The 16,042-nt window shown below is 42.3% G+C and overlaps 1 protein-coding gene across 5 annotated transcripts in view; it reads left to right on the top strand.

Annotated features, from left to right (window-relative positions):
* The window catches only part of MRE11 (MRE11 double strand break repair nuclease), a 58,465-nt gene that overhangs the window by 38,445 nt on the left and 3,978 nt on the right, over positions 1-16,042 (top strand). For all 5 annotated transcript variants that reach the window (XM_075126779.1, XM_075126781.1, XM_048843208.2 and 2 more), the window contains exons 16-19: positions 1,053-1,136; positions 4,627-4,685; positions 10,294-10,361; positions 11,188-11,266. In XM_075126779.1, the coding sequence (XP_074982880.1) occupies positions 1,053-1,136; positions 4,627-4,685; positions 10,294-10,361; positions 11,188-11,266 (290 nt within the window). The remainder of the gene's footprint in view (positions 1-1,052; positions 1,137-4,626; positions 4,686-10,293; positions 10,362-11,187; positions 11,267-16,042) is intronic.

Genomic DNA, 16,042 nt, shown 5'->3' with positions numbered 1-16,042 from the left:
AGGGAAGTGGGAGAGTGAAGGAATAAGCCCCCTAACAGGGAGGGCTTTTTTTTTTTTTTTTTTTTTAAACCAAAAATATCAAACCACCTCCTGGTCTGGTTGTAATTGATTGTGCCCTTTAATGAGTTACACTCCTTGTTGTTAACAACTTTAATAAATTTTTTTTCTTTTTAAAGTATCCAATTCTGCAGATGGATCAGCTAGCCAAGACTCCCACTGACTTCAGTGGGCCCAGCATGTTTGTAGGGGGGACTAGAAGATCTGACAGCAAGATCAAGGCCTATGAATTCAAATTCAGACTGGGCACTTCAAAAATAGATTGGTTATGGAAACCACTAATGGGAAAATATGCCCAATGTACTGTCAAGAAAGGGAATAAGTTTTTGGCCATGGGGTAGACACTATGTCAAAAGCTAAATCATGCTCTCATTTTTATCCACTTTCTAGACGGAAGAGTATGAATTGTGATAAAGATGAGTGGTTTTTATTAAATTTCTTACTCGGCCCTCTAATATTCTTGTTGATTATTGGTATCAATCACTGCAATGTGTTGTATATGTTCTGTAGGCTCTTCCTTATAAACCATTAAAGAAATGAAAATGGGCTGTAAATATTACTGAATTGGTATTGCACTGAAAAAAGCAGTGTAGCTGGGGGTAGCCACCCGAGTACATACACAGAGTTTCTGGGGGTGGGGGAGGGAGGGGGGGTTGTACTCAGGCGGCTAGCCCAAGCCTCCAACAATGCTATCCCCGCAGTACAAACCCACCCAGACACCCTGGGTATGTATTCAGGTAGCTAGCCTGAGCTGCCACCTCTGCTATCGCCAGCTACGCTGATATTTTCTGCTCTCTAGTTCATGCAGAGCTAGTGAGTGTCTGTCTATCTGATCTGGAAAGCACTTTCCTGGCTACAGTGTAGACGTACCCTTAGTTATGGATCTTTTGATGCTTGTTTTTTAGAATTTCATAATTAACAGAAAAAATACAGAGTGCTAAATATTGATTCTTTAAAAAAAAATTTTTGTGTGTTTTTGTGTATTATCCTTACAGGAAACACTAGCCAAGAACAGTCTAATAGCAGTAGAAGTTACAAGCCTGTGTCTACTCCTACCAAGAATATGTCTATCATAGATGGTATGTTCAGAATAGTGTGTTATTTTCACATGCCCTCTAAAATTGCTATCACTTTGCAGAATGCCATAATGAAATTAAGAAGTTTATGATGCAACCTTTATTTCCAGTAGATAAAATTCAGCCATCACATGGAGCTTAGTTTTCCTGTTATTAAGTAGGAAGGTGAACTGTTAGTGAGGTTTAGTTCAGCTAACTTCTTTTCCTGCCCCATCTCTTACCTATTATTTTAAGAAGATTAATTAATGGGGTTAATTGGTCTGCCGCTCTCTACTTTACCAGCTGATGAGTTCAGGTTGTTTCAAGAACTTCCCCCTTCAGATGCAAAATGTATCCAGAAGAGTGTCTTTGTCAAATCCTCCCAAATTGTGTGACCCAAACTGATTGGCTAGTTCTGGATTTGTGATGAAGCCTTCTCTTAGAGAAGGGGACAAGCCTGGCATGGAGCGAGAGGTGTCTATTCAGGTCATGGTGGGTGAAACAAAATACTGTGAGAGAGTGAGCATGACGCAAGTAATTTAGGAATCCAAAGGATGCAATTGCCACTAGGACCAGTGAGTGCAAATAAGTAACACAGTTGGGCACTAACAGTAAGCAACAACTTTTGCAACAAAAGAATTTTTTGTAGAGACCATGACAGATAAAATGCTATGTTTAGAGACCCTGGGCTGGATCCTGCTCTCTGTTACATCAATATAAATCTGGAGTAACTCGATAAAGAAAATGGTAAACTTAGATTTACCCAGGGTCATTCAGATCATCATTGGCACCCCTTAGAAACAAAGTGCTATAAAACGCATTTTTCAGTTGCAGTTTTAAAAATTTTCTGTCTCGGGATCTCTGAAATTATTACACTGGGTTAGTAATCTTCAAAATCTCGTCATTAAAAAGTTTGGGATCCTATAAAAAGACCAATTTAAAATTGCAGACTCGCTGGCTTCTTTATGCAGATGTTAGTTTTTAAAGTCATCTTTTAAAATACATTAGCACCTGTCCTTATAAAACTTGATGCACAACCTCTGCATCTTGGAAGTATATTGGATTTATACTGTATTTTTTTTACTTATATTAATAAAAACATTATTTTCAGTTTTCCCTTGTACCTCCTCTCTTGTGCTCACTTTATTTTAAGTATTCAGTTGGAGTATATCATGTGGAACAGAAAAATTAATACCAGACATTCTGACATTATTATTATTTATTACCACCTTCGTGCACATGAATGCAAATGAACCACTGTAGTCTCCAAAATTACCACTTTCAAAGTCTCTTTTAATTCAAGGATGTTTAACTCGATGATATCTGAAGATTAGCTGTGAAAAGAAGTGGCTGATAATTCATTAAAATATACTTTGTCTCATCTGCATCACTTCCCAAGTAAAGGCTAGTTTCATTGTTTGAGCATCACTCAGAAATGAACTGGATTTTATAGGATCAGTTTAGCACAAAGTGAACCTATTCATTTTATTTGAAATTACTACTGATTTCCATTTTATATTTTAAACAGGACCACAGCACAAGTGGGGTTTTTTTTTATGGAGTCCTTTAGAATTTAATAATAGCGCTGCCCCCAATCCTGCAAGCTGATCCATGGGGCTGGGTGCTAATATCTTCCCGGAGTCCTAATGAAGTCAGTGGGGCTCTCAGTTATTATGGGCTTGCACAAGTGCATCACACTGTAGGATCAAGGTCTAGATTTCTTCTGAATTGCTGTCACAACTTGTGCATGTGTGAGTACTTTAGTCTAAAACTAATATTTTTAGGAAGTATTTTTTTTAAAAACTCCTATTTTGCAGACATATTAGACAACTTTCCATTGACTAGGCAGTACATGCTAAAAATCTTTTAATAAACATCTAAGTTTCTTGTGAAAGTTATACATGCTCTTGCTTAAAAACATGACTGATTTTTGAAGTTGGTCGTGTAAAAAATGGAAAATTTTAATTCTTTCCAGACTTGAAGTGCTGAAAATGTAGTCGCTCTTGAACTAACTGTATGACAGTGATAGAAAACTCTAACTTTTCGTAACAAGATGCTTTCATGTCTGTCTGATTTTTACTTTCGATAATTGGAACACCTTCAGAGGTCTGGCTCTGAGGCGGTCAAATTAAATTGTTAAATTAGAAATATAGTAGGAGAGCCAGCTGACAATAAAATGTTCTGCTGGCATGCATTGCTTAAGTACAGGCCACTTTAATTCTGGTGTATCTCGCTGTGGCAAATTGTTTTCTGGGAGCCACTGGAATACCAGACCTTACTGGAGATTTAGCTTATCAACATTGCACAGAAATTAAGAAACTTGCTTTTGCCACAGAGCCAAAGCATTGTTCAAAAACACAGATGACTTTTCTTGATAGAGCCAGTGTATTCAAATCCAGTTTAAAAGGCTGATGTGGGGCAACTTTTGAGAATTTAAAACTGTAGTGGATGCACTTAAAGACAGTAGTTTCTTAATTTGAAAACGAATCTGCCTATGAGTTGGGAATCCAAGCATGCACTTTGGCGAATAAGTTTTCAGAACAAAGCATTATTAATGTAGCAGTGTTGAACCCCTTCAAAACCTGAGTACTGTACACCAGTGAGGCACTGCTCACAGATATCTGTAAAAGAATGCAGCAAGTTTTCTACTTGCAGTTTAAACAAGGCCAGGTTTATCATATCCCATGTAAAAGGTAGCAAGGCAAATTCATCACAATTCAGTGAAAGTGACTAAGAAGAAGTCATTTGTTTTATGAGGTAGTTTTTGCATTTGTTTGATAAATAAAGAATGTTTCTCTTCTTTACTGAAAAGAAACCTCATACAATAAGTATGATTAAGAAATCAACATTTTTCTCGCAATTAACACATCACAGTATCCGAGATACTGCAGGTCTTGCCTATCCTAAGTACTGTATAGGAAGACACTGCGGCATCTATTTATCTAGGCTCTTTTCACATGAGCACCCTGTTCTTTCAGATACCACATTGGGTGGGGCAAAGGGAAACAAATGATTATTTCAGTTTTGTTGACGTGTGCTACAAGAATTAGAATAAAACTCTTGATTACTGAAAACGTGACTTAAAATAAGGCAAAAATATGTTAACTAGAAAAATTGGACTTCTCAAATTGTAATGTTAATATTAGACGATATGAACTAAATGTTAATTTAGTTTGTATTTGTGAATGTTTTATCTAACCAGTAGGATTATACTTTCCCCAGATAGAATAGGAAGCTTCTGATAACGTTAGGGAATTAATTCCTATGGGTTTTGCCTCCACTCACTACCTTGGGAAAATCACAACACTTTTATCTGGAATGTTGTGGGAGAAATCATAAAAAGTAAACTATAGAAAGTCTGTGTACCATGCCTTTTTAGTCATACATTGTAGTAAAATACATACCAGTCAAAATGTGAAGGTGAGACCCTTGTGTGATAAGATCTGATCAGATAATGAATTGTGGTTATTTCAAGTGCCTTCCATATGATATGTTCTTATCTGTTTTATTTTAGCCTTTAAATCTGCCCGACAACAGCCCTCTCGGAATTCATCTGCTAAGAATTACTCAGAGGTGAGAAGCTATTTTGCATATGTGTACAGTTATAATACTACTGTGTTGTGTATAGCACTCTGAGGCCGTGTCTACGTTACAAACTTACGTCGTCTCAGGTTACATCGGTATACAGCCACTGCAGTTAGTTCATCACTTGTGTGCATGCTTACTTGGCTCCTTGTGTCAGCAGTGCACATACCGACCAGGAGTTCTTGTATCGATGCAGAATGCAATGCACCATGGGTAGGTATCCCACTGTGCAACTTAGCAGTGCACTGTCTTCTAGGAAGTTTTGGCAATGCATGATGGAGCTGAAACAAGTCATGCAAGGGCAACTGGGAGCATGGGGCCAACTTCCTAGTTTGTAACTGTCTCCATCCCCTAATGTCATGTGTATCCCACAAACCCATGCAGCCTTTCTCGTTGTCTGCCATCTCCGACAGAAGCATGGAGCCTGCGAGATCTGTGCTGTTGTCATGAGCACTGCAAGTAGGATGCACGATCATACAGTATCTGCAGAGCTGCAAGGAATGAGACTATTTCTTGGAGGACAGATTGCTGTGGGACATAGTGAGAGCCAGTTCCATGTTGCTGGTGGCTTTCACGGAGCAGCTACAGATGGTGGAGTGCTGCTTCCAGGCAGAAGAAACAAGCACTGACTGGTGGGATTGCATCGTAATGCAGGCTTGGGATGATAAGCAGTGGCTGCAGAACTTTCAGATGTGCAAGGCCATATTCCTGGATCTGTGTGCTGAGCTCTCCTCAGGCCTCCAGCACAGGAACACCAAAATAAGAGCTGCACTGATAGTGGAGAAGCGAGTTGTGATCACACTGGAAACTTGCAATTCGCTACCAGTAAGTCAGGATTCAATTTGGAGTCAGGAAACCCACTGCTGGGGCCATATTCATGGAAGTGTGCAGGGCCATTAATCACCCCCTGCTATGCAGGACTGTGACTCTCGGCAATGTGCAATACATAGTGGATGGATTTTCAGCAATGGGGTTCCCGAACTATGCGGGGGCGAGAGATGGCACACAGGTCCCTATTTTGGCACGAGACCAACTTGCCACAGAGTACATCAACAGAAAGAGCTACTTTTCTATGGTTATGCAAGCGCTGGTGGACCACTGGGGATGCTTCACCAACATCAGTGTGGGCTAGTCAGAGAAAGGTGCATGATGCTTGTATCTTTAAGAACACCAGACCGGAAACAGGGACTTTGTTTCCCAACTGATCCTGAGCAACCCAGTTTACCCCTTGCTTCCCTGGCTCATGAAGCCGCACACTGGCCACCTCAGCAGCACCAAGGAACGCTTCAACTACCATCTCAGCAGGTGCAGAATGACAGTTACGCGTGCATGTGCCGTTGGTCGTTTGAAGGGATGCTGGCATTATTTACTCACAAGATTGGACCTCAGAGAGAAAAATATCCCAGTGGTCACAGCTGCCCACTGTTTCCTGAATAACAATGTGAATCGGTTTCCACTGGAGCGGATGTGGAGTGGCTGTCTGCTGAATTTGAACGGCCAGATACAAGGGCTATTAAAAGAGCTCAACACAGAGCTATACGGCTCAAAGAGGCTTTGAAAGACCAATTTAACGGGTGAGCCAGAGTAGTGTGTGCTGTTTGTAGTGTGTGCTACCTGGCCCTTCTCTTTCGTGGCCTGAAAGGAATTGTATGGTGACTGCTGTACGTGTAGGGGTATAACATTGTCAGTACACCTGTTAATTTTGTTTGGGAATGATCTTATGAGTTGTGTGACATTGAGCAGTAATTGGTCACTTTCAAAATTGATGAGCACCAGTCAGCATATGTTGTGAACTAATAAAGATGAACTATGTTCCAAATAATAGAATTTTATTCTGTAACAAAATCAGTGACCCCCTCCCCCCCCACCAGGCAATTTTAAAAACAAACACATTAAAAACTTAATCAAATTTAATAAATTAGGAGAACAGAACTTATGAGGGGAAAAGAATGTTCATGTCCATTTCAGCTGCACATACAATGACCTGTGAGAGCCATGATTAGTGTATTTGACGCTGTGACTGTCCTTACTCTCCCCCAGGGTGGAGGGGTAGGGGTAATGGAGCAACCCCTGATGCCATGTTGAAGGGGAAGGGGGTAGGCAGGTCCTGATTTTGAGTTCTCAATGGGCTGCAGAGGGAGGTGAGCACAGGCTTGTTGAACCTGCAAGTCCACCAGAGTCTGCAGCATCTCTGCTTGCTGCCTGAGAAGCCCCGTTATGTCCTGGTGCCTCTCCCTCTCCTTTTCCTGCGCCCCTCTTTTCTCCTTTCTATCCTTCTCCGGGCTGTCCAGAATGTTCACCCTTCAGACTCTCTGCTCTCAGTCCAGTGCAGCACTGGCTTGCAGGATCTCATTGAACATGTCATCCTGAGTCCTCTTTCTCCCCCACCCCACCCCCTTATCTGGCTCAGGTGTTCTGTGGGTATAGAGGGGGAAAACCTGAAAGCCGCAGTGGTAGCAGCTGCAGATAAAACACACACAGTTATCGTCAGTGTATTCACTACGGAAGGTGAAACATAAGATTCTGAACTCACTCCCCTTGCACCTCTAAAATTTTAAGCACTACATTCTCACTTCCACTTGGGATTGCTTGTTCACAGCACCTGCCATGGTGAGCATGGCTTGCCAAGGGTTGGGGAAGTGCTGAGTTTCATGATTCTAGTAGTATAGGGCAATGTCACTGAATCCTGGCACTGTTTTCCATAGGCGGTAGTGGTTTTAGCTGATATCTCACTCCTGAGGGTAGCACAGGCAGAGAGAGCACAGCTGCTGCAGGCATCCTGAAGTCACCTGCCCCGTATGCTGCTAGCCTGTGTACTGCAATGGTGCCTGCAGAAATTATTGCTGAGTGGTGTGGGAAAGTGTCCTACCGTGGAGGAAGAATTAAGGCAGTGATCCCTAGAAATCTTTTGCAAGAGGACAGGAGAGTGCCTCCAGGAAAGTTTCATTGACGTTTCTCTGGAGGATTCACAGGACATCCCTGTGTACATAAACAAACTGCTTTGCCTTCCCCCCAAACTCTAAAGGGATAGCAGCACCCCCTCTGTTGGTCGTACCATGACCTCTTCTAGCACAAGAAAATTAAGGATAAGTCAAAAGATGTGTCCTGCTATTTTTGGGATGCATCCCTGTAATTTAAAATTAAACTGCACACTTACCCGACGTTGCTTCCCCTTCATCAGGCTTGCCCGTGCTTGACTCGCTGGACTGTGGTGGAGTCAAAAACAGGTCTTGGTTGGCTGCACAGCTGGATTCCCCCAGTTGCCTCTCCCCCATACTCTTCCTCCTCCTCTTATGACTCTGGCTTCTCAGACGTATCCACAGTGCTGGGAGGAGGGGGGATGCTTGGGTGTCTGCCAAGTGTGACATGTAGCTTTTTGTAAAAGCAGCTGGTCTTTTGTTGGTCTCCCTGGCCTTCTGGTACGCTTGCCGGAGCTCCTTGGCTTTCATGCGGTACTGCTGTTGGTCCCTGTCGGTTCCCTTCTGCATCCCCCAAGCAATCTGCTCGTAGATGTCAATGTTTCTGCAGCTGGTTCATAACTGTGCCTGCACAGCCTCTTCTCCCCACAGGCCCAGGAGATCTAATGTCTCCTGTCCACTTTAGGCTGGAGTGTGTCTGTAGCATGTAGCTGGTATGGTCAGCTGGGCAGCTGCACTCAACAATGGAGAGCTGCTAGGTGTGTTCACCAAGCCAGGCAGTCAGGAAAAGGAATTTCAAAAATGCATGGGGCTTCAAAGGGGAAGCAGGCTTCTGGCCTCCATAACCCCTGGGCATCAGAGTTCACAATGGTGACCAGAGTGGTCAATGTGGGGCATTGTGGGACAGCTGCTGCAGGACATTTGGTTGACATAAATAACCCAGTGTCTAAATTGATCTAAGTACATTGACCGTGACACTCTGCCACTTGGGGAGGTGGTATTAAGTTGGCGTAATGGAGCACTTGCATCGGTAGGAGCCAAACTTAAGCATAGACACATACAAAGCTACGTCGACCTGTGTAGTGTAGATCAGCCCTGATTAACTCCCCTTTTCAAAATAAAGGCAAAATATACTAATTAAGGCCAAAATTTATTTCTTTACTACACAGTGTATAGCCAATGTGTGAGATCCATGGAAGGCCAGCAGGACAAATATTGAGACTGAACTGATTTGAGAACTTGAAAAGAAAATGTGTCAATTTGCAAGTCAATAATTTGGACAACTTAATAACAGGTTTCAGAGTAGCAGCCGTGTTAGTCTGTATTCGCAAAAAGAAAAGGAGTACTTGTGGCACCTTAGAGACTAACAAATTTATTTGAGCATAAGCTTTCATGAGCTACAGCTCACTTCATTGGATGCATTCAGTGGAAAATACAGTGGGGAGATTTATAAACACAGGGAACATGAAACAATGGGTTTATCATACACACTGTAAGGAGAGTGATCACTTAAGATGAGCTAATACCAGCAGGAGAGCCGGGAGGGGGGAGAAAACCTTTTGTAGTGATAATCAAGGTGGGCCATTTCCAGCAGTTGACAAGAACATCTGAGGAACAGTGGGGGGTGGGGAGGGGGAATAAACATGGGGAAATAGTTTTACTTTGTGTAAAGACCCATCCACTCCCAGTCTCTATTCAAGCCTAAGTTAATTGTATCCAGTTTGCAAATTAATTCCAATTCAGCCATCTCTCATTGGAGTCTGCCATGTACATTGGTCAAACTGGACAGTCTCTACGTAAAAGAATAAATGGACACAAATCAGATATCAAGAATTATAACATTCATAAACCAGTCGGAGAACACTTCAGTCTCTCTGATCACTCGATTACAGACCTAAAAGTCGCAATATTACAACAAAAAGACTTCAAAAACAGACTCCAACAAGAGACTGCTGAATTGGAATTAATTTGCAAACTGGATACAATTAACTTAGGCTTGAATAGAGACTGGGAGTGGATGGGTCATTACACAAAGTAAAACTATTTCCCCATGTTTATTCCCCCTCCCCACCCCCCACTGTTCCTCAGATGTTCTTGTCAACTGCTGGAAATGGCCCACCTTGATTATCACTACAAAAGGTTTTCTCTCTCCCCTCCCCCACCCCCCCCCACCCCCGGCTCTCCTGCTGATATTAGCTCATCTTAAGTGATCACTCTCCTTACAGCGTGTATGGTAACACCCATTGTTTCATGTTCTCTGTGTATATAAATCTCCCCACTGTATTTTCCACTGAATGCATCCGATGAAGTGAGCTGTAGCTCACAAAAGCTTATGCTCAAATAAATTTGTTAGTCTCTAAGATGCCACAAGTACTCCTTTTCTTTTAACTTAACAGTTATAAGCCTAGAGAGAGTCTCAGTCCCAGTCTGCCAGTCACTTTGCAAACTGTACAATCCAAGCCAGTAAAGCACTTAAGCACATGGTTAAGGTTAAGGATGTGAGTAGTCCCTATGAAGTTTTTTTGTTTTATCCAGATTAAATTGTTTGACGTGTAGACACTCCAGAAAACACTAAACAAAGAGCGAAATAATTAGTGCACTGTAACTGTCACTACATGTTTCATCCCAAAAGAGTATGTAATGTACTACCTTCTGTAAAGTATTATTGTTTTTTCCAGGACATTATAGATGATGACTCTGATGTGGAAGAAGTTTCTTTTACTGCTGCTTCCAAAGTTACTCAAAGGTTGGTACAGTTATTTCAAAATGGCCAAAGAGCTGTTTGAGGATCTGGAGTGGTATACATGAGTTGGGCCGAAGCACTATATGCCTCTGATTGTCAATAAAGATTTACATTAGCTGAAACTCACTTTTAAAAAGTCATAATTTAATATTTAATTAAAAATTTTCTCAACTGTTTTAAATAGAAAAATTAGCTTCTATGATGTAAGAGAATTTCATAGTGGTTGGGAGAGGTTCAGCCCCCTTTTTTTTTCTTTTGAGACATTCAGCAACTAGTATTAGAAAATGTAGTTGAAGGACTTGAAAGTGCATATTGCCATGATGGGAACAGACCATGTATATATTTTACCATTTTTTAAAGTATATTAATTACTAGCCAGATTTTCAGAAGTATTCAGTTCCCCCACTATATGCTCACATTTAGGCATCTGGCCAGACTTTTTAAAAAGGCCTTGGTACACAGCAGTTCCGGTTGTCTTCATTGAGAGTTGCTGAATACTTTTTAAAATCTGGTCACTTTCTTTAGGGATCCACCTGGGAGTGTATCTCTTCTGGAAATATAACCTCTATTGCTAACAACCAACAGACAATTGATTGCCACTTAACATCACTTCTGAATTCCTTCACTAAAACCTTATTTGTTATATGTTTTCAAAACTGATGCATACACTTAACAGCAACCTGAGAACACCATGACCTGGATTAACAGGATAATAGGATCTACAAACAATATTTTTATTTAGGTTTGGTCTGGCCAAACAGAAAACTTAGAATGTCTGGTTCTGGTGCCATGTGATGATCATTAAATGTTTCCTGTTGTAACCCTTAAGGTTGTCAAGCACGTCTACATCCAGCAAAAGGAGCTCGCAAAGCCAAATAACTAGAGGGGTTGACTTTGAATCAGATGAGGTACAGTATGGTCTTCTCTTGTCATAATTCTCACAACTTCATATTATCACTTTGCAAAATATTAAACTGATTAAAGGTATATTATCATCATTTCAAAAAGGGAGGGGCACAAATGAGGGAACTAGTTAAACAGAAATTTAAAGGAAAAGTTACAAGGGTAAAATGCTTGCAAACTGCATGGAAACTAGTTAAAGATACATAATAAAGGCTCAAACTAAATGTATGCCCCAAATAAAAATAAAAAAATCACCATGACTAAACAGCAGAGTAAAAAACATGGTTGGAAGCAAAAAGGCAGCCTTTAAAAATTCATAAAAGTCATATCCTGCAGAAATGGATCTGGGGGGTATAGTGGATCACAGTCTAAATATGAGTTAACAATCTAACACCATTGCAAAAAAAGCAAACATCATTCTGGGATGTAGCAGTAGGAGTGTGATAAGCAAAGCACATGAAGTACTTCTTCCACTCTACTCCACACTGATAAGGCCTCCACTTTGGTATTGTGTCCAGTTCTGGGTGCCACATTTCAGGAAAGATGTGGACAAATTGGATGGCAAATTGGATGGCAAATTTGGATGGCAAATTGGATGGAAAGCCTTGGAAACAAGCAGGGAGAACTGGAGGTCCTGGTGATGTCAAGGAACTATGACGTGATTGGAATAACAGAGACTTGGTGGGATAACTCACATGACTGGAGTACTGTCATGGATGGTTATAAACTGTTCAGGAAGGACAGGCAGGGCAGAAAAGGTGGGGGAGTAGCACTGTATGTAAGGGAGCAGTATGACTGCTCAGAGCTCCGGTACGAAACTGCAGAAAAACCTGAGTGTCTCTGGATTAAGTTTAGAAGTGTGTGCAACAAGAGTGATGTAGTGGTGGGAGTCTGCTATAGACCACCGGACCAGGGGGATGAGGTAGATGAGGCTTTCTTCCGGCAGCTCACGGAAGCTACTGGATCGCATGCCCTGATTCTCATGGGTGACTTTAATTTTCCTGATATCTGCTGGGAGAGCAATACAGCGGTGCATAGACAATCCAGGAAGTTTTTGGAAAGCGTAGGGGACAATTTCCTGGCGCAAGTGCTCGAGGAGCCAACTAGGGGGGGCGCTTTTCTTGACCTGCTGCTCACAAACCGGGTAGAATTAGTGGGGGAAGCAAAAGTGGATGGGAATCTGGGAGGCAGTGACCATGAGTTGGTTGAGTTCAGGATCCTGACACAGGGAAGAAAGGTAAGCAGCACGATACGGACCCTGGACTTCAGGAAAGCAGACTTCGACTCCCTCAGGGAACGGATGGCCAGGATCCCCTGGGGGACTAACTTGAAGGGGAAAGGAGTCCAGGAGAGCTGGCTGTATTTCAAGGAATCCCTGTTGAGGTTACAGGGACAAACCATCCCGATGAGTCTAAAGAATAGTAAATATGGCAGGCGACCAGCTTGGCTTAATGGTGAAATCTTAGCGGATCTTAAACATAAAAAAGAAGCTTACAAGAAGTGGAAGGTTGGACATATGACCAGGGAAGAGTATAAAAATATTGCTAGGGCATGTAGGAATGTTATCAGGAGGGCCAAATCGCACCTGGAGCTGCAGCTAGCCAGAGATGTCAAGAGTAACAAGAAGGGTTTCTTCAGGTATGTTGGCAACAAGAAGAAAGCCAAGGAATGTGTGGGCCTCTTACTGAATGAGGGAGGCAAACTAGTGACAGAGGATGTGGAAAAAGCTAATGTACTCAATGCTTTTTTTGCCTCTGTTTTCACTAACAAGGTCAGCTCCTAGACTGCTACGCTGGGCATCACAAAATGGGGAAGAGATGGCCAGCCCTCTGTGGAGATAGAGGTGGTTAGGGACTTTTTAGAAAAGCTGGACGTGCACAAGTCCATGGGGCCGGACGAGTTGCATCCGAGAGTGCTGAAGGAACTGGCGGCTGTGATTGCAGAGCCATTGGCCATTATCTTTGAAAACTCGTGGCGAACCGGGGAAGTCCCGGATGACTGGAAAAAGGCTAATGTGCCAATCTTTAAAAAAGGGAAGAAGGAGGATCCTGGGAACTACAGGCCAGTCAGCCTCACTTCAGTCCCTGGAAAAATCATGGAGCAGGTCCTCAAAGAATCAATCCTGAAGCACTTGCATGAGAGGAAAGTGATCAGAAACAGCCAGCATGGATTCACCAAGGGAAGGTCATGCCTGACTAATCTAATCGCCTTCTATGATGAGATTACTGGTTCTGTGGATGAAGGGAAAGCAGTGGATGTATTGTTTCTTGACTTTAGCAAAGCTTTTGACACGGTCTCCCACAGTATTCTTGTCAGCAAGTTAAGGAAGTATGGGCTGGATGAATGCACTACAAGGTGGGTAGAAAGCTGGCTAGATTGTCGGGCTCAACGGGTAGTGATCAATGGCTCCATGTCTGGTTGGCAGCCGGTATCAAGTGGAGTGCCCCAAGGGTCGGTCCTGGGGCCGGTTTCGTTCAATATCTTCATAAATGATCTGGAGGATGGTGTGGATTGCACTCTCAGCAAATTTGCGGATGATACTAAACTGGGAGGAGTGGTAGATACGCTGGAGGGGAGGGATAGGATACAGAAGGACCTAGACAAATTGGAGGATTGGGCCAAAAGAAATCTGATGAGGTTCAATAAGGATAAGTGCAGGGTCCTGCACTTAGGACGGAAGAACCCAATGCACAGCTACAGACTAGGGACCGAATGGCTAGGCAGCAGTTCTGCGGAAAAGGACCTAGGGGTGACAGTGGACGAGAAGATGGATATGAGTCAGCAGTGTGCCCTTGTTGCCAAGAAGGCCAATGGCATTTTGGGATGTATAAGTAGGGGCATAGCGAGCAGATCGAGGGACGTGATCGTTCCCCTCTATTCAACATTGGTGAGGCCTCATCTGGAGTACTGTGTCCAGTTTTGGGCCCCACACTTCAAGAAGGATGTGGATAAATTGGAGAGAGTCCAGCGAAGGGCAACAAAAATGATTAGGGGTCTGGAACACATGAGTTATGAGGAGAGGCTGAGGGAGCTGGGATTGTTTAGCCTGCAGAAGAGAAGAATGAGGGGGGATTTGATAGCTGTTTTCAACTACCTGAAAGGGGGTTCCAAAGAGGATGGCTCTAGACTGTTCTCAATGGTATCAGATGACAGAACGAGGAGTAATGGTCTCAAGCTGCAGTGGGGGAGGTTTAGATTGGATATTAGGAAAAACTTTTTCACTATGAGGGTGGTGAAACACTGGAATGCGTTACCTAGGGAGGTGGTAGAATCTCCTTCCTTAGAGGTTTTTAAGGTCAGGCTTGACAAAGCCCTGGCTGGGATGATTTAACTGGGAATTGGTCCTGCTTTGAGCAGGGGGTTGGACTAGATGACCTTCTGGGGTCCCTTCCAACCCTTATATTCTATGATTCTATGATTCTAAAGTCCAGAGGAGAGCAACAAAAACGATTAAAGGTCTACAAAACATGACCTATAAGGGAAGATTGAAAAAATTGAGTTTGTTTAGTCTGGAGAAAAGACTGAGAGGGAACTCGATAACTTTTCCAATACATAAAATGTTATTGTATGGAAGAGGGTGAAAAATTGTTCTCCATAACCTCTGAGAATAGGGCAAGAAGAAATGGGCTTAACGTGCAGTAAGAGAGGTTTAGGTTGGACATTAGGAAAACCTTCCTAACTGTCAAGGTAGTTAAGCACTGGAACAAATTGCCTAGAGAGGTTGTGGAATCTCCATTACTGGAGGTTTTTAAGAACAGGTTAGACAAACACCTGTCAGGAATTGTCCAGTTATTACTGAGTTGTGCCTTGAGTGCAGACGACTGGACTAGATGTCCTATTGAGGTCCCTTCCAGTCCTACGCTTATGATTCTATGAAATATGAAATTGCACAGCTACTAACTAGGGTATGTAATCTATCACTTAAAACAGCCTCTGTGTCAGAAGGCTGGAGAGTAGCTAATATAATGGTGACTTTAAAAAAAAAAAAAAAAAAAAGGCTTACCGGTTTATAATTGCCAAGATTGCCTTTGCAGCCTTACTTCAGAACCAGGCAAACTGGTTGAGACTATGGTAAAGAACAAAATTATTAGATTCATAAATAAACATGATATGGTGGCAAAGAATCAAGATGGCTTTTGTAAAGAGAAATCATGTCTCACCAATCTGTTAGAATTCTTTGAGGTTGTCAACAAGCATGTGGACAAGAGTGTTCCAATGCATATAGTGTATTTGGACTTTCAGAAAGCCTCTGACAAGGTGCTTCATCAAAGGCCCTTAAATAAAGTAAGCAATCATGGAATAAGATGGAGGCTCCTCTCCTAGATCAGTAACTGGTTAAAAGATAGGAAACAAAGAGTAGGAATAAATAGTCAGTCTTCACAATGGAGAGAGGTTAATAGTGCCCTCCCACGCCCTGCAAGGATCTGAACTGGGACCTGGACTCTTCAACATATTCATAAATGATCTGGAAAAGGTGGAGAGCAGTGAGGTCACAAAATTTACAAACAACGCAAAATTACTCAAGATAGTGAAGTCCAAAACTGACAGCGAAGAGTTACAAAGGGATCTCACTAAACTGAGTGGCTTGGCAGCAAAATAGTGTGTTAAGTGCAGAGTGTACTGCACATTGGAAAAAATAATCCCAACTATATATACAAAATGATAGTATCTAAATGAGCTGTTACCACTCAAGAAATAAATCTTGGAGTCCTTGTGGATAGTTGTCTGAAAACATCTGTGCAGCAGCAATCAAAAAAGCTTACAGAACATTAGGAACCATT

Source organism: Caretta caretta, chromosome 1 (genome assembly GCF_965140235.1).
Source record: "Caretta caretta isolate rCarCar2 chromosome 1, rCarCar1.hap1, whole genome shotgun sequence".
NCBI lineage: Eukaryota > Metazoa > Chordata > Testudines > Cheloniidae > Caretta > Caretta caretta.
This window is presented reverse-complemented; position numbering and strand designations above follow the sequence as displayed.